General features: G+C 39.2%; 1 protein-coding gene across 7 annotated transcripts in view; it reads left to right on the top strand.

Moving 5' to 3' along the window:
* PTGER3 (prostaglandin E receptor 3) overlaps nt 1–26190 on the top strand; it is a 231102-nt gene that overhangs the window by 77585 nt on the left and 127327 nt on the right. For 4 of the 7 annotated variants that reach the window (XM_060410844.1, XM_027971112.2, XM_060410861.1 and 1 more), the window contains one exon: nt 16644–16735. The exons of 2 other annotated variants lie outside the window; for them this stretch is intronic. In XM_060410844.1, coding sequence (XP_060266827.1) covers nt 16644–16735 — 92 coding nt within the window. Of the gene's footprint in view, nt 1–16643; nt 16736–19352; nt 24716–26190 lie in introns of those variants that run through there. One more of the 7 variants, XM_027971123.3, reaches the window with a different exon arrangement.

Here is a 26190-nt window from a genome sequence, read left to right as displayed (position 1 = left end):
ACGTTCACACCAGAGACAGATGTATGGTTAAGCTAGCGAAGCTCAGGCCTCAAAACCTTTCCATTCATAGGTCTTTTCCTAGGTCCTGGGCCTAGTTTTACATGTATTTAACTAAAGAAAGCTGTATATTCTTCAGATTCTGCAAGCCTGGATCTAGTTCTATCTGGTGTGGGTCCCAGGTATTCATGAAAAAAGTGGGGTTTGACATAGTTCTTGGAAGAAAATTAAGCTATGCATATGCCCCAAAAGAATGGGAGTCCATCCAGGATGAGGAGAACTATAGGGAAAGTATATAGGGTGAACTGGAGGGCAGTGAGTTGATTAATTAATGGGCAGTATAATTGCTAAATATAGGGATCCAATTACCAACTCAACCAAGGTGTCCTCAGGGACCAATGTTATCGTTTAGTTTCTTTGGGATGTAAGCAATGGAGTGCCACTCAGGTTAACTCAAGCAACGGGGGGTTTATTTTAATGGAATATGGTCTGGAGTAAGTAGGCTGAAGTTGGAGGGTGGATCACTATCCAGAGAATCAACTGTTGAAATAAATGAAAGCCTTGCTAGTCTTCTACAGTCTCTGGATCTAGCTATTTTCTACCTGTTTGATTGTGTTTCCATTTTCAACTGCTGAGTCTTTCTCTCTCCTGTCAATGTAACTTCTTAACTTTATAATTTTTGCTTACTTACCATATCTGCTTCCTCCTGGTGCTGGTTTTGCTGCTAACTTCCTTATTTTCTCAACATTTCAGAATTCAGATTCTCAAGAGAGCAAATATCTGCTCTGTCAATTCATTGTTCCTTGACTGGCAAGGCAATGTCTTAGGTTTTATGCCTTGTCCAACTGAGTATGATATATATATATATAATCCTTGTTCAATCCCTGGGTCAGAAAGATCCCCTGGAGGAGGAAATGGCAACCCACTTCAGTATTCTTGCCAGGAGAATCCCATGGAGGGAGGAGCCTAGTAGGCTACAGTCCATGGGGTCGCAAAGAATCGGACACGACTGCGCGACTTCACTTCACTTCTTCACTTCATAATCCTTGTACAAAATATGGTGTGGATGCCCCTTCAGTGGTAGTGTGTGCTGAAGAACTTCCCTTACAAGGGTCTGTAGGTCAGCTGGTATAAAGAATGACATGCCTAATGTAGCTGAAATATTGGGTTGGCCAAAAAGTTCGTTCAGGCTTTTCCATAACATCTTATGGAAGAAGCCAATAGACTTTTTGGTTGATCCAATAGTAATAGCTAATACTACCTGAGAGCTTACTTTGTGTCATTGTGTTAGGCTCTGTTCTAAGGACTTCCCATACATTCTCTCTTTTAATCCTACTGATAATATTATGGGCTAGAACTACTACTGTTCCCATTTAACTGAGGAAACTCAGTTCAGTCAGTTCAGTTCAGTTGCTCAGTCATGTCCAACTCTTTGCAACCCCGTGAATCGCAGCACACCAGGCCTCCCTGCCCATCACCAACTCCCAGAGTTTACCCAAACGCATGTCCATTGAGTCGGTGATGCCATCCAGCCATCTCATCCTCTGTTGTCCCCTTCTCCTCCTGCCCCCAATCCCTCCCAGCATCAGGGTCTTCTCCAATAAGTCAACTCTTCTCATGAGATGGCCAAAGTATTAGAGTATCAGCTTCAGCATCAGTCCTTCCAACTGAGGAAACTATTACCCTGCAAATCCAAGTACCTTGCTCAAGGTCACACAGCTAATAACTAGTGGAACCAGTATTCTAACCAGGTTTTTTTTTCAATACTGAATTTTTTTTTTAATTGAGGTGTAGTTGATTTACAATGTTGTGCCAATCTCTGCTGTACAGCAAAATGACTCAGCTATTTTAAAGCCTTTTTAAGCTATTTTTTTTCACTATGGAAAGCTATTTTTTCCATTATGGTTTATTAAAGGATATTGAATATGGTCCCCTGTGCTATATATATTAGGGCCTTGTCATTTATATACATTGGGGCCTTGTGTAAATGTAATAGCTTGCATCTACCAACCCCAAACTCCCTGTCCACCCCTCTACCTCTCTCTCTCTACTTTGGCAACCACAATTCTGTTTTCTATGTCTATGAGTCTGTTTCTGTTTTAGAATTCACTTTTTTTCTGTACCATAGGCTATAATGTGGGATTTTATGAGGGTTGAGTTATAGCAGAGACTAGAGACACAGAAATCATTTAGGAAATGAAGGAAGGTTGCAGTGACCCTGTGGGTAGGTAATTGAAGAGGAACTAAGAAAGATGCAGTGTGGTTAGGGAAGAAAGGATTTCTCAAATAACTTAAAAATAAAAAATAAAAATCACTTACATTTGGTGATAAGTTTGATTTGGAATTTTGAAATAAGTATCTGAGTAAAATGTCCTCCTAGTGAAAAACAACTATTTATTTTTGTTTGTTTTGTTTGGAAAAGAGATTTAAATTTTCCTAGCAGTGGAAAACTGACTAATTGGCTATTTGAAAGCATGCTATCCAAAGATTTTATCAACTGCTATGGGAGAAATTATTATACTCTTCTCACAGAGAAGTAGTATGCAGTCAAAATTTCTCTGCCCTGAAATATTCCCCATAAAAGGCTGGCCAGGCTTTTAGGGTATTGAGAAACTCCTGTACTTCATTTATATAATGTAGGCCAGATTTCTGAAGGGACAACTTTCCCCCTTAATTTTTCCCTTTATTGGTAGCATGAAGTAAAATTTCTGGGATCAGGTACAACTTCAGTGTATTTCAACTTCTCAGAGTCTCCTGAGGAGCCAGCTGTGAAACAGATGAGCCAGGCACTGCAGCAGGCGTGCGAGGGGGTAGATAGTGTTCTGAGAGCCGGAGACTGGAGCAACTATTGCTAGGTGTAGTCTGGAATGCTCCTCTCAGGAGGGATTGTTAACATTTAGCCTTCCTTCCGTACGAGATTTTAAACTACCAATTATCAGTTTGTAACCCCCCAAATTGTGGCAAGGTCTTATTCTTTGAGGTGGGTAGCTGTTCTGTCTCTCCCACTGCTGCCCAGCTCTAACTCAATCTTAGTCCCCAAACAAAATACCCATAATTGCAAACTGTACTTGTGCTTTTCTGACTCTTGTACAGAAAGCCTCTTTGTTCAAGCTTTTCTCCTCCTCCTCTACCAGTTCTTTTCACACCCTATATCTCTTAATGAAACCTCAGTCTCTCCTCCCAAAACATCACTTTTCATTCTCCCCTCTCTGAATTATTCCATGGTGGCTCAGCTGGTAAAGAATCTGCCTGCAATGTGGGAGACCTGGGTGAGTCCCTGGGTTAGGAAGATTCTCTGGAGAAGGGAATGGGCATCTACTCCAGTATTCTGGCCTGGAGAATTCCACAGACTTTTGGACATGGACATGACTGAGCGACTTTCACTTTCACTTCTGAATTTTTGGGGTTTCTACAATCTGTTCTATTGTAATTAAAACAGTGTGAACTATAAGATCTATTTTTTTAAAAAATAGTTTGTTTTAGAAGGAAAAATAGGCAGAATGCTAAGTTAAAACAGAAGCATTGAAGAGTCACGTAGCCAAGTTTCAGTGTCATACTTTTGGACTGAAAGGCTGTGAAAACCCAGAAGATGAAGTTCTCCTGAGGAGAAGATGGTCAGACAGTAGAGTCTTCAGTGTATTCCCAGCTGCACAAAGTCTCATGGAGAACATGAGGACCTTTATTAGAAAGACAAGTACTAGGATATCTCTTTCATTTCTTTGAGAAGAAGGCAATGAAGACAAAGAAAGCTTTGATGAGTAAGAAGCAAAACTGTTTCTTCTTCTTGATAGCATGGAATCACAGGACCTGTAATAGAAATGATGCCTCTCATGGGGACCAGAAATTACGTAATGACAGTAGATAATGCGGCAGTGGTGTGCATTTTCTCAGAATGTTGCCGAAATTTCCATATCTTTATCTCTTATACAGAATAATTAATTGATTCCTGGGAGCAAAGTCCCAGTTTCTAGTTCTGGATGTAGCTAACTCTAGACTTGAGCAAGTTACTTAACTTGTTGAGCTTCTATTTTTTGGTCTATAAAATGGAAATAATATCCACCCATTTTCAGGCACTCGGTGTAAAAACAGATAAAAGTCATCCATTTAAACATTCAGTAGTAATTAAGTTGCATTGTGGCAGGCTCTGATCTAGTCACTGGGAGTGCATCAGTGAACAAAAACAGAGAGAATCTCTGTCCTTGTGGAACCACTGACTAGTATAACCAGCAAGGTCATATTTTAGTTTTTCACTTCACTCAGTTAGCCACAAGGCAGGGCTTCCCTGGTGGCTCAGTGGTAAAGAATCTGCCTGGATTATGGGAGAACAGGGTTCGATCCTTGGGTCAGGACGATTCCCTAGAGAAGGAAATGGCAAGCTGCTCCAGTGTTCTCACCTTGGAAGTCCCGTGGACAGAGGAGCCTGGCGAGATACAGTCCGTGGCGTTGCAAAGAGTCAGACACAACTGAGGACCTGAGCAATCTCAGTTATCCTCATCTTTCTTTTTTGATAAAACAAGTGTTTGCTGAATAACTGCTATACTCTAGGAGTGTTTATAAGTGAATCAAATATTTAGATTGATTATTGAGGCTTATGATGGAACAGAAATAAGGAAGCTGGATTCCAGATAGGACTTTACTGGAAACTAGCTCTGTATTCTTGCCTGGAGAATCCCCATGGACAGAGGAACTTGGTGGCTACAGTCCATAGGGTTGCAAAGAGTCAGACACGACTGAGTAACTAAGCATAGCAGAGCTCTGTGGCTATAAAAAATAACTTTGTCATGTATTCGCTTTGCAGCATTCTCAAAGTAGGAAGTCAAGAAACACCTGGGGTAACAGGCAAATTTGGCCTTGGAATATGGAATGAAGCAGGGCAAGGCTAATAGAGTTTTGTCAAGACAACACACTAGTCGTAGCAAACACCCTGTTCCAACAACACAAGAGAAGACTCTACACATGGACATCACCAGATGGTCAACACCGAAATCAGATTGATTATATTCTTTGCAGCCAAAGATGCAGAAGCTCCATACAGTCAGCAAAAACAAGACCAGGAGCTGACTGTGGCTCAGATCATGAGCTCCTTATTGCCAAATTCAGACTTAAATTGAAGAAAGTAGGGAAAACCATTAGACCATTAATGTATGACTTAAATCAAGTCTTATATGAATATACAGTGGAAGTGAGGAGGTTCGTGACATTGTACAGGAGACAGGGATCAAGACCATCCCCATGGAAAAGAAATGCAAAAAAGCAAAATGGCTGTCTGGGGGGGCGGGGCCTTACAAATAGCTGTGGAAAGAAGGGAAGCAAAAAGCAAAGGAGAAAAGGAAAGATATAAGCATCTGAATGCAGAGTTCCAAAGAATAGCAAGAAGAGATAAGAAAGCCTTCCTCAGTGATTAATGCAAAGAAATAGAGGAAAACAATAGAAGGGGAAAGATCTCTTCAAGAAAATTAGAGATACCAAGGGAACATTACATGCAAAGATGGGCTCAATAAAAGACAGAAATGGTATGGACCTAGAAGAAGCAGAAGATATTAAGAAGAGGTGGCAAGAATACACAGAAAAACTATACAAAAAAGAGTTTCACGACCAAGATAATCAGGATGGTGTGATCACTCACCTAGAGCCAGACATCCTGGAATGTGAACTCAAGTGGGCCTTAGAAAGCATCACTTTCTTAAAAAAAGAGAAAGAAAGAAAGCATCACTACAAACAACGCTAGTGGAGGTGATGGAATTCCAGTTGAGCTATTTCAAATCTTGAAAGATGATGCTGTGAAAGTGGTGCATTCAGTTCAGTTGCTCAGTCGTGTCCAACTCTTTGAGACCCAATGAATTGCAGCATGACAGGCCTCCCTGTCCATCACCAACTCCCAGAATTCACCCAAACTCATGTCCATTGAGTCAGTGATGCCATTCAGCCATCTCATCTTCTGTCATCCCCTTCTCCTCCTGCCCCCAACCTCTCCCAGCATCACAGTCTTTTCCAATGAGTCAACTCTTCGCGTGAGGTGGCCAAAGTATTGAAGTTTCAGCTTTAGCATCAGTCCTTCCAATGAACACCCAGGACTGATCTCCTTTAGGATGGACTGGTTGGATCTCCTTGTAGTCCAAGGGACTCTCAAGAGTCTTCTCCAACACTACAGTTCAAAAGCATCAAATCTTCGATGCTCAGCTTTCTTCACAGTCCAACTCTGACTTCCATACATGACTACTGGAAAAACCATAGTCTTGATTAAATGGACCTTTGTTGGCAACGGAATGTCTCTACTGCCAGCAAATTTGGAAAACTCAGGACTGGCCACAGGACTGGAAAAGGTCAGTGTTCATTCCAATCCCAAAGAAAGGCAATGCCAAAGAATGCTCAAACTACCACACAATTCCACTCATCTTACATGCTAGTAAAGAAATCCTCAAAATTCTCTAAGCCAGGCTTCAGCAATACATGAACCGTGAACTTCCTGATGTTCAAGATGGTTTTAGAAAGGCAGAGGAACCAGAGATCAAATTGCCAACATCCACTGGATCATGGAAAAAGCAAGAGAGTTCCAGAAAAACATCTATTTCTGCTTTGCTGACTATGCCAAAGCCTTCGACTGTGTGCATCACAATAAACTGTGGAAAATTCTGAAAGAGATGGGAATACCAAACCACCTAAACTGCCTCTTGAGAAACCTATATGCAGGTCAGGAAGCAACAGTCAGAACTGGACATGGATCAACAGACTGGTTCCAAATAGGAAAAGGAGTACGTCAAGACAGTATATTGTCACCGTGCTTATTTAACTTATATGCAGAGTACATCATGAGAAATGCTGGGCTGGAAGAAGCACAAGCTGGAATCAAGATTGCTGGGAGAAATATCAGTCACCTCAGATATGCAGATGACACCACCCTTATGGCCGAAAGTGAAGAGGAACTAAAAAGCCTCTTGATGAAAGTGAAAGAGGAGAGTGGAAAAGTTGGCCTAAAGCTCAACATTCAGAAAACTAAGATCATGGCATCTGGTCCCATCACTTCATAGCAAATAGATGGGGAAAAAGTGGAAACAGTGTCAGACTTTATTTTGGGGAGCTCCAAAATCACTGCAAATGGTGATTGCAGCCATGAAATTAAAAGATGCTTACTCCTTGGAAGGAAAGTTATGACCAACCTAGATAGCATATTCAAAAACAGAGACATTACTTTGCCAACAAAGGTCTGTCTAGTCAAGGCTATGGTTTTTCCAGTAGTCATGTATGGATGTGAGAGTTGGACTGTGAAGAAAGCTGAGCGCTGAAGAATTGATGCTTTTGAACTGTGGTGTTGGAGAAGACCCTTGAGAGTCCCTTGGACTACAAGGAGATCCAACCAGTCCATTCTAAAGGAGATCAGCTCTGGGATTTCTTTGTAAGGACTGATGCTAAAGCTGAAACTCCAGTACTTTGGCCACCTCATGTGAAGATTTGACTCATTGGAAAAGACTCATGCTGGGAGGGATTGGGGGCAGGAGGAGAAGGGGACGATAGAGGATGAGATGGCTGGATGACATCACCGACTCGATGGATATGAGTTTGGGTGAACTCTGGGAGTTGGTGATTGACAGGAAGGCCTGGCGTGCTGTGATTTATGGGGTCTCAAAGAGTCGGACACGACTGAACAACTGAGCTGAACTGAAGTGAACTGAAAAAAATATATATATTTCCTCCTGGAGTAGGTCAAATTCTGCCCCTACTGACATATGTATTACTTATTTTTTTGACCAGTTAACCCCTTTTTAAACATCATGAAAATACACGCTTTAGATCAGCCCTCATCAGAATGATTTGTTCCTTCCAAATTAGTGAAGTTTCATTATACTTGTATAAAAAGAGAGGGACAATCCTGTATTTATTATATTTTAGTATGTAGCATAAGTGTATCTAGCTCAAGTATTACAATACAGAGATGATATGTGTGTGTGTAAGTTGCTAAGTGTATCTTTGCGACGTCATGTGGTGTAGCCCACCAGGTTCCTCTGTCCATGGTATTCAGGCTAGAATACTGGAGTGGGTTGCCATTCTCTTCTCCAAGAGTTCATTCCAACCCAGGAATCGAACCCAGATGTCCTGGTTGCAGGCAGAGTCTTTACTGTCTGTGCCACTAGGAAGTCCAGCAGAGATGACAGTCAATACAAAAGTTTCCAAGAGACTGGTTTTACTGTCATATCATTGAAATCCAATGGATTTGAGATAGTGTGGGAGTGTAGATTGTAGCTACCATGTATTCTGGAACCTAACTGCCTACATTGGAATCTAAGCTTTGCCTCTTAATTACAAATGATCCTGGATAAATTATGTAATCTCTCTGTGGCTCAGTTTCCTCATCTGCCAAGCGGAGATGATAGTAGTGCCAACTTCAATGAATAAAATGAATGAGCACTTGTCAAATGTTCAGAATAGTGCCTGACAAAGCAAGATAACTTAATGATTTGGGGTTGTCATTGAAGAGGGAGTTGAAAGGAGAGGAAGTAAGTAGCAGATATATCACGCAGAGAAGCTGGTCATAAAGGGAGCGAGAAATTGGGCCACACTTAGAGAAAGGGGAAGGGGCAAACAATCAAGAACTGGCGTTTGTGTGTATTTTATTTCCCAAGATAAGGGGAGCCTATGCATATTCAAAGCAGTGGCTTAGAGCCACTGAACGGGAGATGGAAGAGAAAGGGTTAGCCATAGGGGCAGTGTGATCTATAACAAGGTCACAGTTAGAGGTGTGTGCTTGCTAAGTTGCTTCAGTCGCGTACAACTCTTTGCAGCCCTATGGACTGTAGCCTGCCAGGATTCTCTGCCTATGGGATTCTCCAGACAAGAATACTGGAATGGGTTGCATGTTCTCCTCCAGGGGATCTTCCCAATCCAGAAATCAAACCCTCATTTCTTATGTCTACCTGAATTGACCAGCCAGGTTCCTTGCCACTAGTGCCACCCGGGAAACTCAGTTAGAGGTGATGGGAGGTAAATAATTATCAAATAGACTTCTCTGTGTTCCTCTGGAATTCAGTTAGCCTTTCAGTTCAGTTCAGTTCAGTTCAGTCGCTCAGTCGTGTCTGACTCTTTGTGACCCCATGAATCGCAGCACGCCAGGCTTCCCTGTCCATCACCAACTTCCAGAGTTCACCCAAATTCATATCCATCGAGTTGGTGATGTCATCCAGCCATATCATCCTCTGTCGTCCCCTTCTCCTCCTGCCCCCAATCCCTCCCAGCATCAGGGTCTTTTCCAATGAGTCAAATCTTCACATGAGGTGGCCAAACTCCAAACTGGAGTTTCAGCTTTAGCATCATTCCTTCCAAAGAACACCCAGGACTGATTTCCTTTAGAATGGGCTGGTTGGATCTCCTTGTAGTCCAAGGGACTCTCAAGAGTCTTCTCCAACACCACAGTTCAAAAGCATCAATTCTTTGCTGCTCAGCTTTCTTCACAGTCCAACTCTCACATCCATACATGACTACTGGAAAAACCATAGCCTTGACTATACAGACCTTTGTTAGCAAAGTAATGTCTCTGCTTTTGAATATGCTATCTAGGTTGGTCGTAACTTTTCTTCCAAGGAGTAAGTGTCTTTTAATTTCATGGCTGCAGTCACCATCTGCAGTGATTTTGGAGCCCCCCAAAATAAAGTCTGACACGGTTTCCACTGTTTCCCTATCTATTTGCCATGAAGTGATGGGACCAGATGCCATGATCTTAATTTTCTGAATGTTGAGCTTTAGGCCAACTTTTCCACTCTCCTCTTTCACTTTCATCAAGAGGCTTTTTAGCTCCTCTTCATTTTCTGCCATAAGGGTGGTGTCATCTGCATATCTGAGGTTATTGATATTTCTCCCGGCAATCTTAATTCCAGCTTGTGCTTCTTCCAGCCCAGCATTTCTCATGATGTGCTCTGCATATAAGTTGAATAAGCACGGTGACAATATACAGTCTTGACGTACTCCTTTTCCTATTTGGAACCAGTCTGTTGATCCATGTCCAGTTCTGACTGTTGCTTCCTGACCTGCATATAGGTTTCTCAAGAGGCAGTTTAGGTGGTTTGGTATTCCCATCTCTTTCAGAATTTTCCACAGTTTATTGTGATCCATACAGTCAAAGGATTTGGCATAGTCAGTAAAGCAGAAATAGATGTTTTCTGGAACTCTCTTGCTTTTTTGATGATCCAGCGGATGTTGGCAATTTGATCTCTGGTTCCTCTACCTTTTCTAAAAAACAGTTCAACATCTGGAAGTTCATGGTTCACATATTGCTGAAGCCTGGCTTGGAGAATTTTGAGCATTACTTTACTAGCGTGTGAGATGAGTGCATTTGTGCTGTAGTTTGAGCATTCTTTGTTAGCCTTTATAATATGCTAAGTACCTCGCACTGAAATTCTGAAGACAACTGATCAGACTATATACCTCAGTTGTTCAGGAGTAAGCAGTGGATGGGGAGGAATTACTGAGTTGATGTGAAATGAGCAGAGGAAACTCTAGCAATATGCTAAAGAGTAGTCTTGCCCTGTGGTGTGGCTGGGTCATTCTGGAAGACTAACACAGACTAACACAAGTTTCACTAGACAGAGACAGAGTAGCTTCAAGAACACAGTCATCAGGCATTCTCAGTCAAACCATAAGCAGTCAAGGGCCACCAACAAGCCATGGCAGCAGACCCAACAACTGGACTGTGTTCATGTGTCTAGAGTGACCACTTATAAATCAATCATTTTACCACAGTTGCCACAAGAAATTAATTTGGTCCAAGAGTCAAATTCAAAATGAAGGTCAAGCTCACACACACACACACACACACACACACACACACACACACACACAGAGTCTTCTCTATTTTAACTGGAATCTTTTAAAAATCTTGTAATAAGGCTGAGTAAAAGAACTGCTTTAACTGAAATCTTGCGTTTTATATTCAGAGAGAGCACCAGCTTTGCTAGCAGCTTCATATTGTACATATTTTTCCATTTGGGAAGAACACACAGAGCTATAAGCTTAGCTGAAACAAGCAGAAAAGGACTTATTTTGAGATGGGACGTCTTTGGCAGCATTAAGGACAGCACCTTCATCGCAGTAAGAACTAAGATGTCTTAAAGAGGCCCATTAGCACTTATACATTCTACACTCTCTCGAAAGACTCTTGCATTGATGTGAATGAAAGTCAATGTGTTAAAGGAGTAAAGCATTAAGTGGAATTAAACATAAAAGAGTTTGGCATTGCCTGACATTGGCATTAAGTAGAATTAAATGTAAAAGTTAGGTATTGCCTGACATTGTTTCTATCTTTTCTCCCTTCCAGCCAAGGTAATTTCCTTTAAGTATTGCTTCTTAATATAGATTAAGAAGTTTTATCCCTAGCTAAGGGGATTCCAGTAGCTCAGTCACTAAAGAATCTGCCTGCAGTGCAGGAGAGCTGGGTTCAACCCCTGGTTTGGGAAGATCCCCTGGAGAAAGGAATGGCAAACCATTCAAGTATTCTTGCCTGGAAAAACCTATGGACAGAGGAACCTGGTGGGCTATAGTGCATAGGGTTTCAAGAGTCGGACATGACTTAGCGACTAAACCATCAAGGGGATTCCAGACATCTGTAGCAGGAATGAAGAAGTTTAATTTCAACAGGACACTCTGCTGAACAGAGCTCCCCAATCTACACATATGGGCAGCCTCCTTCACTACCAGCTAAACTTAAAGAAGTGAAAATGAAAGTCACTCAGTCATGTCTGACTTTTTGCAACCCAGGCAAGAATACTGGAGTGGGTACCCTTTCCCTTCTCCAGGGGATCTTCCCAACCCAGGGATCAAACCCAGGTCTCCCACATTACAGGCGGATTCTTTACCAGCTGGGCCACAAGGGAAGCCCAAGAATACTGGAGTGGGTAGCCTATCACTTCTCCAGCAGATCTTCCCAACACAGGAGTCGAACTGGGGTCTCCTGCATCGCAGGTGGATTCTTTACTAACTGACCTGTCAAACTTAACTTGCCTAATATTTGCTTGGTAGAGTATCCCACATGACTACAGCCCTACCCAGAAACTGTCAGATCCCATACACCAGTTCTATACCCATTCACAGCTTCTGCTTTTTTAGCTGCCAACTGTTCACACCTTTACCTTCAGAGGCTCACCCAAAGGCAGAGCCAAAGCAGTGATGAATTATGGTTATGGAGTAGGAAAGCCCAAACCCCTTGTCAAGAGACGGGATAAGCTCTGAAGTGTAATTTATACTCCAGAGTTTCCCAAAGGTTCACATGGAAACTGGAATTACTTAAAATCTCATCACAGCATGGCTTCTTCTTCTCTGAACTACGTCTCCACTCCTTTACTGTTTCTCCTGCAGGTACATCCTTAGTAAGTCGCAGGTACATCCTTAGTAAGTCACATGCACACAAGTCCTTGGCTTAGGATCTGCTTCTAGGAGTACTCAGCCCAAGACAGTCCTTAATACTCATTCATTCAGTCATTCAAAGAAGTGCAATGTCTAAGTGCTTTCATCCCAGTCCAATGAGTTAGAATGATACAGAGTTGGGTGAAACGTAACCATGGATATTCAGAACTATTATATGGGACATTAAGAGACCACACATTTATACACCAAAAGAAACTTAAAATATGAAAATAGCATCATACCTGATAAAGTGATTTCTACCTAGTAGGTTCTTATGTGTGCCAAAGATTTGCTTGGTCCTTATAATGTTGTCCATTGAGGAGAGCCAATTATTTTCTTATGTTCACACAAACATTTTTGGAGGCCCTCCTATGAATCAGAGAGTGATAAAGTGACACACTCATAAGTACAATATAATTATATAATTATAATCTCAAATAATGTATAATCTCAAATTATACGATGTATATAATTATATAACATATAATTTCATGTAATTTTAAATAATGTGTACAAGGCTATGAAAAAAATGGTGGAAGAAATGATAGTTTTCCAAGAAAATGAAATACTGGATCTTGGAGGGAAAATAGAACTGATTCTGGGCAGAAGTAGAAGCATTTTAAAAAGAGAATAACAAACTCCATAGTAATTAGGTGTGAAAAAGCATTGTCAGATCTCTAGAAGAGTGAGTGGTTTACAAAATTGAATCAAAGGTCACATGAAGAGGAAAGGCAGGAGATAAACCCAGAGATGCAGTTTGGAACCACTCAGTGGTACACCTTAGGTACTTTAGAACTTTCTCCTATAGCTATGGGGAACCTTCAAAGATATTTAGAATTTGCCAAGGTTTGCCTTAGAAACAATATGAAGAATGTGTTAGAGAAAACAAAAACTCTAGTCAGAAATACTGGTTAGTTAAAAGGCTGTTACTAGGTTAAATCAGATATAATTTCCAATGTCCAACTTTTTAATTTTTTAATTAGAAGATATTTGCTTTGCAATGTTGTGCTGGTTTCTTCCATACAACAATGCAAATCAGTCATAATTATATTTCTTTCTCTCCATCTTGAGCCTCCCTCACCCCTCCCATCTCACCCCTCTAGGTCATCACAGGACACCAGGCTGGGCTCCTTGTGTTTTATAGCAGCTTCCCACTAGGTTACAATGGAATATTACTCAGCCATAAAAAGGAATGAATTTGAGTCAGTTGTAGTGAGATGGATGAACCTAGAGCCTAATTATAAAGAGTAAAGTAAGTCAGAAAGAGAAAATCAAATATCCAACAGTTTTTAACCCAATGAAAATGTGAATTTCATATATTTCAAATTGATACACTAACCAAGAAGAATGAGGATGAGAATTTGAACAATGACACAAAGACTGGAAAGAAAGGGTAAAATAAAAGAGATGCATAGGAGAGAAAATTGGCATGAAAGGCAAGGGCAGAATAAGCCACAGAATTAGGTGTGAGAGTGAAGCAAAATTTTCTAATACAAATATCTGTAAGAGAGATAGGGTCCACCAGAGGAGTAGTTTAGAGAGTGGCACAGGGAACCATACCATGCTTCAGAATTCTTGGCTCTTCACATATTATTTACTTTGCAGTAAAAAGTTTCTTCTTTTCCTGCTACTTGACACTAGACAGGCATGTGGTACCCAAATTCCTAAAGTTGTTATTATTGTTCAGTCACTCAGTCATGTCTGACTCTTTGCGACCCCATGGACTGCAGCACGCCAGGCCTCCCTGTCCACCAACTCCTGGAGCTTGCTCAGATTCATGTCCATTGGGTAGGTGATGCCATCCAACCGTCTCATCCTCTGTGATCTCCTTCTCTTCCTGCCCTTAATCTTGCCCAGCATCAGGTTCTTTTCTAATGATTCAGTTCTTTGCGTCAGGTGGCCTGAGTATTGAAGCTTCAGCTTTAGCATCAGTCCTTCCAATGAATATTCAGGGTTGATTTCCTTTAGGATTGACTGATTTGATCTCCTTGCAATCCAAGGGACTCTCAAGAGTCTTCTCCAATACCACAGTTCAAAAGCATCAATTCTTCGATGCCCAGCCTTCTTTATGGTTCAACTCTTCACATCCGTACATGATTATTACATAGCTTTGACTGGGCAGACATTTGTTGGCAAAGTAATGTCTCTGCTTTTTAATATGCTGTCTGTGTTGGTCATAGCTTTTCTTCCAAGGAGCAAGTGTCATTTAATTTCATTGCTTCAGTTACTGTCTGCAGTGATTTTGGAGCCAACCAATTATGCAACTCCAAGTGTATTTATTTAGTTAAAACAGGCCTTGAAAAGAGAGATTAAGCAACATGACAGCAGAAAAAGAAACCTAGTTGTCCTCTAGAGAAAGGACCCCATCTCACCAGATGGCTCTTTACCATGTAAAGGGTCTTCTCATACAGGGGCTCACAGGAGATTCTGAAAGTCTCAGAGAATTAATAGAAAAGCCTATTTTGTTTTTCTTTTCTACTCTGACCTTAACTGTAATCACTCTTTCAGAACCACAATGTTTCTATAAAAAGTGCCAACTAAACTTTTCCTGTTTGCACTGAAATAGATATTGGCCAACACAACATAATTTTCTGTTGCAAGGAAAAGACGTGACATTTTATTGTCCTTCAAATAACACTGCCTTCCTAAAACAGAAATTATCTATTTGCTTAACGCAATCAAGAACTGGAGAATTACATGTCTGTCTGGACATCTTCTGTAATGTCACGCCACTTGGGATAGGCACGCTATTTAAGATGATCTTAACTATCCTTTTGAGAGAAAAAAGACTCTAGGAACCTGATAAAAAAGACTAAGGATACATTGAATTAAATTTCTTTAACAAATTTCTTATAAGAATTTCATTTCATTCTGCTAGTTCTTGTAAGAGAATTGCTAAGAAATATATAAAAAGAAAATACTTTTCAAGTATATTTTTTATATATTTCAACTTGGTTGAAATATGTATAGTTCAAAATTTTACTGCATCAAATGAATTTAAGCTAATATTTGGAGATGCTGTGGAGGGATGGGCTGCAGGGCAAATTACACAGCATTGTTCTTTCAGGCCCCAAATATATTTATTGACCATCACCTATGTGGCAAGCAGTGTGGTAGCTGCTGGAGACACAGTGATATGCCAAACCAGGCATGGTTCCTGGTTTCATAAAACTTGTGGCCTAGAGATAACAACACACGTTAAACAAATAATCAAACATATTACAAACACGCATATTACATACACACTTATTACAAACTACAATGAATTCTTGAAAAGAAAATAGTGGGTATCACGTAGTGGGGAACCAGTGCTGGTCAACAGGGTCTTCTCTGAGGAAGTGATTTTCAGAGTGAGACCTGAAGAACAAGAAGTAGTCAGCCAGGTGATGAAGGAAGGAAAGAGCGCTCCAGGCAGGGGAATCTTCAAGCACAAATGCCCTGATGTAGCAGGGCAGTAGATTTGACCCTGTTTGTGGTGTTTGTAGATAGCTAGTGTGACCTGCAATGGCACCCCACTCCAGTACTCTTGCCTGGAAAATCCCGTGGACAGAGGAGCCTGGTAGGCTGCAGTCCATGGGGTCGCTAGGAGTCGGACATGACTGAGCAACTTCACTTTCACTTTTCACTTTCATGCATTGGAGAAGAAAATGGCAACCCACTCCAGTGTTCTTGCCTAGAGAATCCCAGGGATGGGGGAGCCTTGTGGGCTGCCGTCTATGGGGTCGCAGAGTTGGACACAACTGAAGCTACTTAGCAGCAGCAGCAGCAGCAGCAGTGTGACCTGAGCACACAGCAGCAAAAAAGTTCAAAAGACAGCTACAGTTACAGCTACAGGCCAGATCAGACAGACAAGGTTAAGAACTTTACCCTGAGAGCAACAGGAGGTCACTGAAAGGGGAGATGGGCAGATACCTACAAAGATCGTTTGAAGTCAACAACCTTTTATTCACGTGTAACAAATGCTCTAGTAACTGCCCTAGGGCTCCCGAAATAATATTAGCCCTGGTTTCTGATCTCAAGTAATGTTAATGTGGATGTGTGTGAAGAAAGAGAGGGTGGGTCAAAGTACAGGAGGCAGGAATGAGACAATCTTGGGGAGATAATATCTAAAACATCTTCATTTATGGAGTCAGAGCTGATGTGGGTTGATGTATGAATTGTGGTTCTGCTCTTCTTTGAAAATGTTCAGGGAAGTGTCATCTGACGAAAGGAATCATAATCAATAATTCTGTCCACTGAAACCCTCTGTCTGTTCACAGATAAGGCACCATACAAACAACTCTGCATCCAGCTCCACCTCTTTACCTCACCAGTGCTCCTCAGCCTTGATGTGGAGTGACCACCTGGAAAGGTGAGATGTAGAACTGTCTGAACTGGCAGGATAGCTCTCCCCCATCGCTCTGCTCTGACCTGAGTTCATGTCGCAAAGGCAGAAGGTCTCTAAGAATTAAAATGCAAAGTAAGCACACATGTCTGATGAAGGAGGACTCGATTCCCCAGAGGAGCTATTGTTGTTTTTACAACTTCATTTACATTTCCTCTACTGAGAACTTTCTTAGACTGGCTCCAGGCTGCTTTTGGAACTGACTAACTCTGCGTGGTGAAGAGTCTGCATGTCTGCTCTTTTCTTAGCAAGAGCAGTCTCCCAGGAGAATTTTTAATTTTTAAAAAAAATTGAAGTATAGTTGATTTACATTGTCATATTATTTTCAGGTGTACAGTGCAGTGATTCAGTTATACATATATATATATGTATATATTTATTCTTTTTCAGATTATTTTCCCCTATAGGTTATTATAAAATACTGAGTATGACTGTAGATCCTTGTGCTTAACTGCTCAGTAGTATCTAACTCTGAGACCATTGGACCGTAGCCTGCCAGGCTCCTCTGTTCATGGGATTTTTCAGGCACAAATACTGGAGTGGGTTACCATTTCCTTCTCCAGGGAATCTTCCTGACCCAAGGAATCAAACCCATATCTCCTGTCTCTTGCCATTGTAGGTGGAGTCTTTATCCGCTGAGTCATCGGGGAAGCCTTAGTTATCTCTTTTGTACATAGTAGTATGTATATGTTAATCCCATCCTTCCAGAAATATTTTAAAGCTAAGTAACCCCTGTTTTATTTAGACACCAGAACTTGGCATGTTCACCATACGATTAACACACTCTTACTTGCTCTTCTGATTAGATCTGCTTTGTATAACACATATATTTCAGTGAATGAACATTGTAGAAAGCAGAACATTATGCCAAATGTGATGCATATCTAGTCAGATTAAATTTCAGGCATTAGTTTCCTCCCTCAAATATTTCCTTTCAATATTCCTGCTAGTGACTATAGGGTTAATTGAATGGTCTTCTGTGTATTATCACATTGTGTGATTGTTTTTGTTTTAATGAGAGAACGTAAAAAGTTTTAATTTATTTTCAAAGACTATTCAAATAAGTTGAACTCTTCATTTTTAATGGGAAATCTGCATGTTCGCCTTATTTCATTCCCTGGGTATGGCTAGGTGCCATAACTCCAGTATAAGTTGTTATAACAAATGTGGACATTCAAATAGCTCAATTTCTTTAAACATTTGTTCTCCCACGGTTAAGGTAACCACTTCCGTTCTTCAGGGCAAGATTTAAGTGTATTTTGAATAAATACTTTGCAACAATACCCAAAGGATAAGAAAAAGCTGGCTGCTTCTAGAACACACTTCAAAAATCACAAAGCCAGTAAAGTTTTTACTTGACTCACCTTTATGGTCCTCCGTCCTTGCCCTAGATATCTGCATGTAATACACATATTCTGGGCAGTTTTACTATAAACACAGATCCCTTGGAAAATAAAAAAAGGGAAAAGAGTCGAGATACCCAATTTCCATTTGGTAGGTTCATACTAATCCCATTTTCAATTTCTTAAAGTAAAGCTTATTGTACTTACTTACCCTCCTTAATATAAATAAGCCAAGCTCTCTATAGAAACTTTGGAAAATATAGAAAATTTTAAAAGAAAGGCAGCTTACTAAAATTTACTTTCACTACTTAAGAAAAGCCCACCATCATTTTAGTGGATTTCTTTCTCATTATTTCCCTTTGCATTTTCCTTAATTTTCTTTTACATACATATGATAATATATATTCATTATTGTATCTTGTTTACTTCATTTAACATAAAATAAGCATTCCACAGATTATTTACAAATTATTTTAAAGTAATTTTAATATTTATATAATAGCCTATTAAAAGGATACACCATAGTCTATTTAATCATAATCTGTGATCAGATCTGGCACCATGATAAACAGAACTGCATCATTACCCAAAGACTAAAGGTTTTAGTATTTGTGATTGTTTTTACTAGAAGTATGCTTTAAGGAATAAATACTATCTAAATTTTTAAAATCTCGAAAGATGCCTATAGTCTGACTGCTTTCCAAAGTATTAGTGATTGAAAATTTCATCAGCAATGTGTGAGTTTTTAATTTGCTTTACTCTAACTAGCACAGTATGTTATCTTAAAACACACACACACAATATTTTGTTGGTTTGATAGGAAAAACGATTGTATTTCATGGCTCTTTTAATTGGTATTCTTCTTTATATGTTTTTAGAGTATACTTATATACTGATTAGGATTTGTTTTTAAGGCAAGATTATTTGACCATTTGATGTATGTACAATTGATACAGCTTTTCAATTTGATTATTCTTCTGGATTACAATCTTGGGGACCAGAAAAATTACTCAGAATAAAGGCATTCATTTAGTATAATTAGATAATCTGGAGACTTTTAGGTGATCCAAAATCCAAAATTATTTACATTGCTTTTATTTATAAAACACAGATGTAACTACTTCAAACAAGAATGTTTTCACGTCTAAGACATTATATTTCTTACTTACACCTTAATCCTTGCACCATACAAAATGTATCCCTATCCATGCTTATTATATTTTTTCTTTCTATTCTAACAGATAATCCGTTGGACTTTTTATTGCAATTGCTGTCCTTGTTTGTGTGTTTCTTCCCACCTGAGAAGGAGAATTTGTGTTTTGATTTGGATTATTTCTTCTTTTTCATCTTTAAAAACTTTTTTACTTTTTTTTCTTGTCAGTAATATTAACTGAGACCAAGTTTATTACTATAATCTATGTCTTTAAGTATTTAGTCAGCTCCTTGGACTGGATATTGAGAATTACATTTAAGAAGTTGGGCAAGATTGCGCAGATGGTGACTGTGAAAAAATGAGAAAAAGAAAACCCCATCTCCCCGGAGTTTCCTCCAATTTAAAACCTTGATGTGAATCTCAACTGATGTGGCTATCTTCACATTTTATGGTAGTTTTGATTTTACAATGAATTTGAAAAATCAGTAGAAGCTTTTGTCAGTGAAAAGTCAACTCATTGAGAGCGAGAATTCAGTTAACAAGACATAAATTCCACAAGATAGAAAAGGATGCCAGATGAAGGCAGGAAGATACCATGACCAAAGATGTTTATGTAAAATGTGTAATTAATGTTTTGGAGATGTTGTATTCTTCTGTGCTAAGCTGGGAACTCAAAGTCCTAAATCTATATTCTGGTTATGCATCATTCAGTTACGCAGTAACCAGCTTAATTATCATTTTTCTGTCTTTGAAGAGTGAAAGCTGTGATACAGCTAAAGGCGCTTTTGAAATGTCATAGAAAATAATAATTAAGCTAAATGATTAACTACTGAGTTGGAGCATTAAAAAAAAAATCCAGGTATAGCTTCTGATTCACTCCTGCTGCTGCTGCTGCTAAGTTGCTTCAGTCGTGTCAGACTCTGTGCGACCCCAGAGACGGCAGCCCACCAGGCTCCCCTGTCCCTGGGATTCTCCAGGCAACAACACTGGAGTGGGTTGCCATTTCCTTCTCCAATGTATGAAAGTGAAAAGTGAAAGTGAAGTCGCTCAGTTGTGTCCAACTCCTAGTGACCCCATGGACTGCAGCCCACCAGGCTCCTCCATCCATGGGATTTGCCAGGCAAGAGTACTGGAGTGGGGTGCCATTGCCTTCTCCAATTCACTCCTAGCAATTCAGTATTTCTTACAATTTCTTCTTGGGTGGCATACAAAAGGCAAAATTAATAAGTGATATAGTTATCAACTACCAAGTTTCGTTACATTTTTATGGAATAAAAGTATCTGGTTTGTGTGAAATAAGAAATTCTGTGGACTTCAAAAAAATACTTTGAGTCATTTACTATTTCTTTGCTCAGTTGCTAAATTTTAACTGACTCTTTGTGACCCCATAGACTGTAGCCAACCAGGCTTCTCCATCCATAGGATTTCCCAAGCAATAATTGCCTTTGTGCTGTGCTTAGTCGCTCAGTCATGTCCAACTGTTTGCAACCCCATGAACTGCAGCCCACCAGGCTGTTCTGTCCTTGGGGATTCTCTAGGCAAGAATACTGGAATGAGTTGCCATGCCCTCCTCCAACCCAGGGACTGATCTTCCCAACCCAGGGATCGAATCCAGGTCTCCTGCATTGTGGGCAGATTGTTTACTGACTGAGCCCCCAGGGAAGCCCCAACATACTGGATTGGGTAGCCTATCCCTTCTCCAAGGGCTCTTCCTGACCCAGGAATTGAACCAGGGTCTTCTGCATTGCAGATGGATTCTTTACCAGCTGAGCTACCAGGGAAGCCCTATAATTGCCTTTTTCTACCCATAAAGTCAACCAACATTTCTTTCCCTTATCTTTCTGTCCACTTTCTTCCTCCTTCTTTTCTCTCTCTCAATTCACCTAATTCAACACCTATTTATTGTTGTGTGTTATGCCAAGGGCCATGCTGCCATCTACAAGGATATCTTGGAAAGAGATGATACTATAGTATCAGCAGTTTGGCAATAGAATCCAACACTGTGACTAACTGTCATTTCTGTCAGTGAAATGAAACCAAAATAGTTGAATCGTCCCTTTGGTATGGTTGAACCAGTTGTGAATTATCTCTAAACTATAATTAGTTTCACTCAAACTTGTATTGAAATGGCCTTAGGTAACTAGCACAAAACATGCTATACACATCCCTTTATTCAGGTTTAAATTCAACATGTTTTACTGAGCAAGTAGGATTTGCAGACCATCAGAGGGCTGTTTATACTCCTGTTACCTCTGTCTGTCCATCATCCAGCTATGTTTGTCTGTCATCTATTTACTATTTTATTATTACAAAAAAGGGTAAGGTTTATAGAGGGCTTGCCCAATGTCACTTAGCTAATGTAAGTAAGATTTCAGATCCAAGTTTAAGCTTTTTGATTCCAGGTTTATTGTTTTCCCTACAGCACAGTGGAATGTGAGAATTGTTGTAATGATATTTCATTTATAAGACAGTGTGATCTAGTAATAAAATCATGGGTTCTGGAATCAAATTTGGATTTAAATCTGGCTATGCCATTCATTAGCTCTATGAACTTGAGAGGGTTAATTTCATGGGGTTTCAAGACTATAATACTTACTGTGAGGTTATTGTGATAAGGTATGTACAATGAATGCAACACAATAGGTACTCAATAAGTATCAACTGTGATTAAATTTTTATTTAGACTTACCTCCAATTATATAATACAAGTCCTCAATTTCAACTATAAACTGGCTCCCTGACCATGTGGGTTGAAATATCATGGACAGAACCAACTTCAAATCCCTGAATGTTATTCTTCTTGATTCTAATACCTCATGGTTATTATTTTTGCCCACACAAAACATACTCATCTCCCTCATGTTTGAATCACATCTTGTCCTCAGCCTTTGGACAATTTGAGTACAGAAGCCCCTCGTTACTCACAATTTTAGTTACCAGTGGTCAAACATAGACTGAAAATATTAAATTAAGATTCCAGAAATAAACAACTCATAAGTGTTAAAATTACATGCCATTCTGAGTAGCCTGATAAAATCTCTTAGGGTCCCGCTCTGTTTCACCTGGGATGTGAATCATCCCTTTGTCCAGCATATCCTATTCATTAGTCATATGGTAGGTAGCCTACTTAGTTATCAAATCCACCACTGACATTTTGCAGGGCTTGTTCTTCAAGCATTTAATATGCTTTACACTTAACAAAGTTTCCAAAGCCCAAGAGCACTGATGCTGGTCATTCGGATATGCCAAAGAGAAGCTGTAAACTACCTCCTTTAAGTGAAAGTTCTCTGTTTAATAAGAAAAGAAAAAAAAAAAGCATATGCTGAAGTTGCTAAAATATATATGTAAAAAAAGTCTATCTTTGAAATTGTGAAGGAGGAGAAAGAAATTTGTGCTAGTTTTGCTGACACACCTCAAACCGCAAAAGTTATAGCCACAGCGTGTCATCAGTGCTTAGTTAAGGTGGAAAAGGCATTAAATTTGTAAATGAGTTATTTAGAGAAAGCAAGAGAGACCACATTCACTAATTTTTATTATAGCATAGTGTTATAATTGTTTTATTTTGTTATTGGTTATCATTATTAATCTCTTACTGTACCTAATTTGTATATTAAAATTTTAAAACAGGTACATATGTACAGGAAAAAAAGTGTAGTATATATATATAAGTGTGTGTGGGGTTCAGTACTATCTGCAGTGTCAAGCATTCACTAGGGACTTGGACCATATTCTCTAAGAATAAGGGAGGACTACTGTGTCCTTGTTATTTTCTTACCTCTCTCTCCACCTCTGAACCTGTAGTGCTCATTTTGATAATTACTATATTACTCCTTAAATATTTTCATTATGCGTGTCTTTTCCCCCTAACAAAATTCTATTTCATGGTGGACAGGACACTTTTCTTATATTTTCTTCATGGGTCTCCTACCACTAGGACGGTGGAAAAATTGCTTATATGGTAAACTCTCAGCAAAGGTAACATTCATAGGTGATACTAGCTGTTGTAAATTTAAATGAATGTGATAGGAAGCCCTTTGTTTCCATGCTATTGTTCGCCTTGGGAAATTTCATGTTAAACTTTCTCATTTAAAAATGCTGCATTCAGGCAGAATAATCACATGCAGTTTAATATGATAATGTTTATTAAAACTCTATATGGGAAAGTTTAAAGTAATCGGAAAAACTTGAAAAATAATGATTATTTGGTAAAGATATTGCTCAGACAACTAAGAATATCTTTGTCCAGTTAGTCTGAAATCTGAGGTAGAGACAATATATATCAGTATAAAGTACTTTTGATACTTCTATCTTTAATCCACAGAAATGTATACACTGCATGCTAAATTCACCTGAGATAACAACCTCTGTAACATATGTTCTCAGATACTCTGGATCACGATTCAGTAACACATACTGATTTTTAACAAGTGTCTTCATCTACATTTTCTTTATTTTCCTCAATAAACAAGAGTTCTCATAATCGTATAATTGAAGACAGAACTAAACCTCAAAATAAAATAAATCTCTTTGGAACTCTGCCAAAAGAACGTTACATGTAGAAAATAGTGCTTGATCTACAATTTTATCACAATTATAGTAACTATTGTAAAGCTCAATGAAATACATATACAAAATTATATGATATTAATATGCTTTAAAAGTGAGCAGTATAAACCTGGTTCTTGACTATGGATCTTCCCAACCCAAGGATCAAGCCCACGTCGCTTAATGTCTCCTGCACTGGCAGGCAGGGTGTTATCACTAGCACCACCTGGAAAACCTGTAAATCTGTATATATCTTACAAGTGGACTATGGTCCATGAAATATATGAAAATTCAAACAGTGTTGAATTGATCTACATTTTTAGTGTCTACAAGAATGACTTTCAAAAATTCAATAAATAATGAAAACCAGGTTATAAGAAAACCATATAAGCTACCTAAGAGAACAAAAATGTTTTCAGTCTCTTCAGTAGTTGGAAGCACATTTAAAAGTCTAATGCTAAGATAATTTTTATTATTCAGGCACCTAAAGAATCTGAATAAAATGTGCTTAGCTTGATATGCTTTTAATTAATCACTATGCATACTTAGATGTTTAACGGTTGTCTTAAAAATATTTGTGCTTATGTTTTTCATGAATCCAGGCTTTTACTGAATATTTTAACTCAAAATATGTCTAGGCGTATCCCATAGATTAAAGTGTTTCTCTGTTTTATTAACATTTTCAGATTTCATTTTATTGTCATTATCTGAAGTACTTTGTGTAAAAATAATCTGAACAATATGCATTTTTAAGAGTCTTTGTAGCTTTTATTTTTTAAATTCTCAACCATATTGTAAACCCCCGGTGGGAAGGACCTCTGTTTTATATACTTCTTGTACCTACGGAGCCCAGCACTGTGCTGAACACAACTAAATTGTTCAATAAAAGCTTGATGGAGAGTCTAAGTGGCCTGACTGCAATCTATATTAGTAATGCCTGAGACACTTGGTGTGCTTGGTATGGGGAAGGGTGGCATTTGATCAGTCTTTAAATCTGAGTAGTGCAAAGAGTCTTCTTTAGACTTTTTGTAGAAAACAGCTGCAAATATTTGTAAAGAATGGGGCAATTGCTGTTAGAAAAAAAAATGAGCTAAATGGAAATCTACATGTAAAACTAACCTGTCTTTAGTTAGCTAAGTTATTTCTTACCTTGGTATAGGAGCTGAACTTTACTACACTTAGAATTAAATGAAGTGAAGATATGAAGAATGAATGAATGCTGCTGAAGATATATAGCTTGTGGAATAAGATGGACATAATTTTCACATACGAGGGCAGTAGAAAATTTTCATTTTATGATTTTTTTTTAGCAAAGTATAGTGTGCTCTTCTTTGAAATAAGTATACCAGAGCTGTAGTAAATGAATACCATTATTAATTGATTTCTGACAGAAAGTTAGTGGCTGCTGGTTATGGTTTTTATCAGTTTGCTGCTGTCACTTCAGTCGTGTCTGACTCTGTGTGACCCCGTAGACAGTAGCCCACCAGGCTCCCTGTCCCTGGTACTCTCCAGGCAAGAACACTGGAGTGGGTTGCTATTTCCTTCTCCAATGCATGAAAGTGGAAAGTGAAAGTGAAGTCGCTCAGCCATGTCCGACCCTTCATGACCCCATGGACTGCAGCCTACCAGGCTCCTCCATCCATGGGATTTGCCAGACAAGAGCACTGGAGTGGGATGCCATCACCTTCTCCAATTTAGTTAACTTATAATTGAAATGCAGGTATACGTAGAAAACATGAGAACTCAAGTAATAAACACCAAAATACTATGGCATAGGAAGGGCAGAAGAGATTCCACACTAAAAAGCCACAGTGCCCTTTAAAATACAGTTAAACCAAAAGGAGACTACCAATAGAAATGCAGGATTAAAACAAAAGGATGTAAATATGTTACAAGACTAGACGAAGTATGATTTAGTAATACATACTCCATAAATATTAACACTTGGCTGATTGTTGTGGTGGTGGTGAGAGAGACTACTGCTTCTGCTGGTAAAGAATAGAAATAGATACTCAAGCAAAATTAAGTAAGTGTAAAACTAAGAAGATTAAGAGAGAGTAGGGAAAATGTAGTAATATATATTTAATAAGACTGAAAAAAAGGAAAAAAAGATTGAATTAACCTTCTTTTTATATAGCTAACCTTCTTTCCTGTTCTGTTAATTCTGTTTTTCTCAATTCTGTCTTTTCATCATCAATACCATGTTTTAAATCTATGCCTCCATCATTTCCCATCAGAATTACCCCAGTAGCCTCTGACCTGATTCTGTTCGTAGGCCCATTATTCACCCTCCACATCTGCTATCAGAGTATGGTTGGTGTTAATAAAGATTGTCTCTCAGGGCATCTGTTCATGAAGAGGAGTGCATTCTATGGTTGGCC

The sequence above is a fragment of the Ovis aries genome, chromosome 1, assembly GCF_016772045.2.
Source record: "Ovis aries strain OAR_USU_Benz2616 breed Rambouillet chromosome 1, ARS-UI_Ramb_v3.0, whole genome shotgun sequence".
Lineage (NCBI taxonomy): Eukaryota > Metazoa > Chordata > Mammalia > Artiodactyla > Bovidae > Ovis > Ovis aries.
The sequence above is the reverse complement of the archived record's forward strand: the minus strand, read 5'-3'. Positions and strand labels throughout refer to the sequence as shown.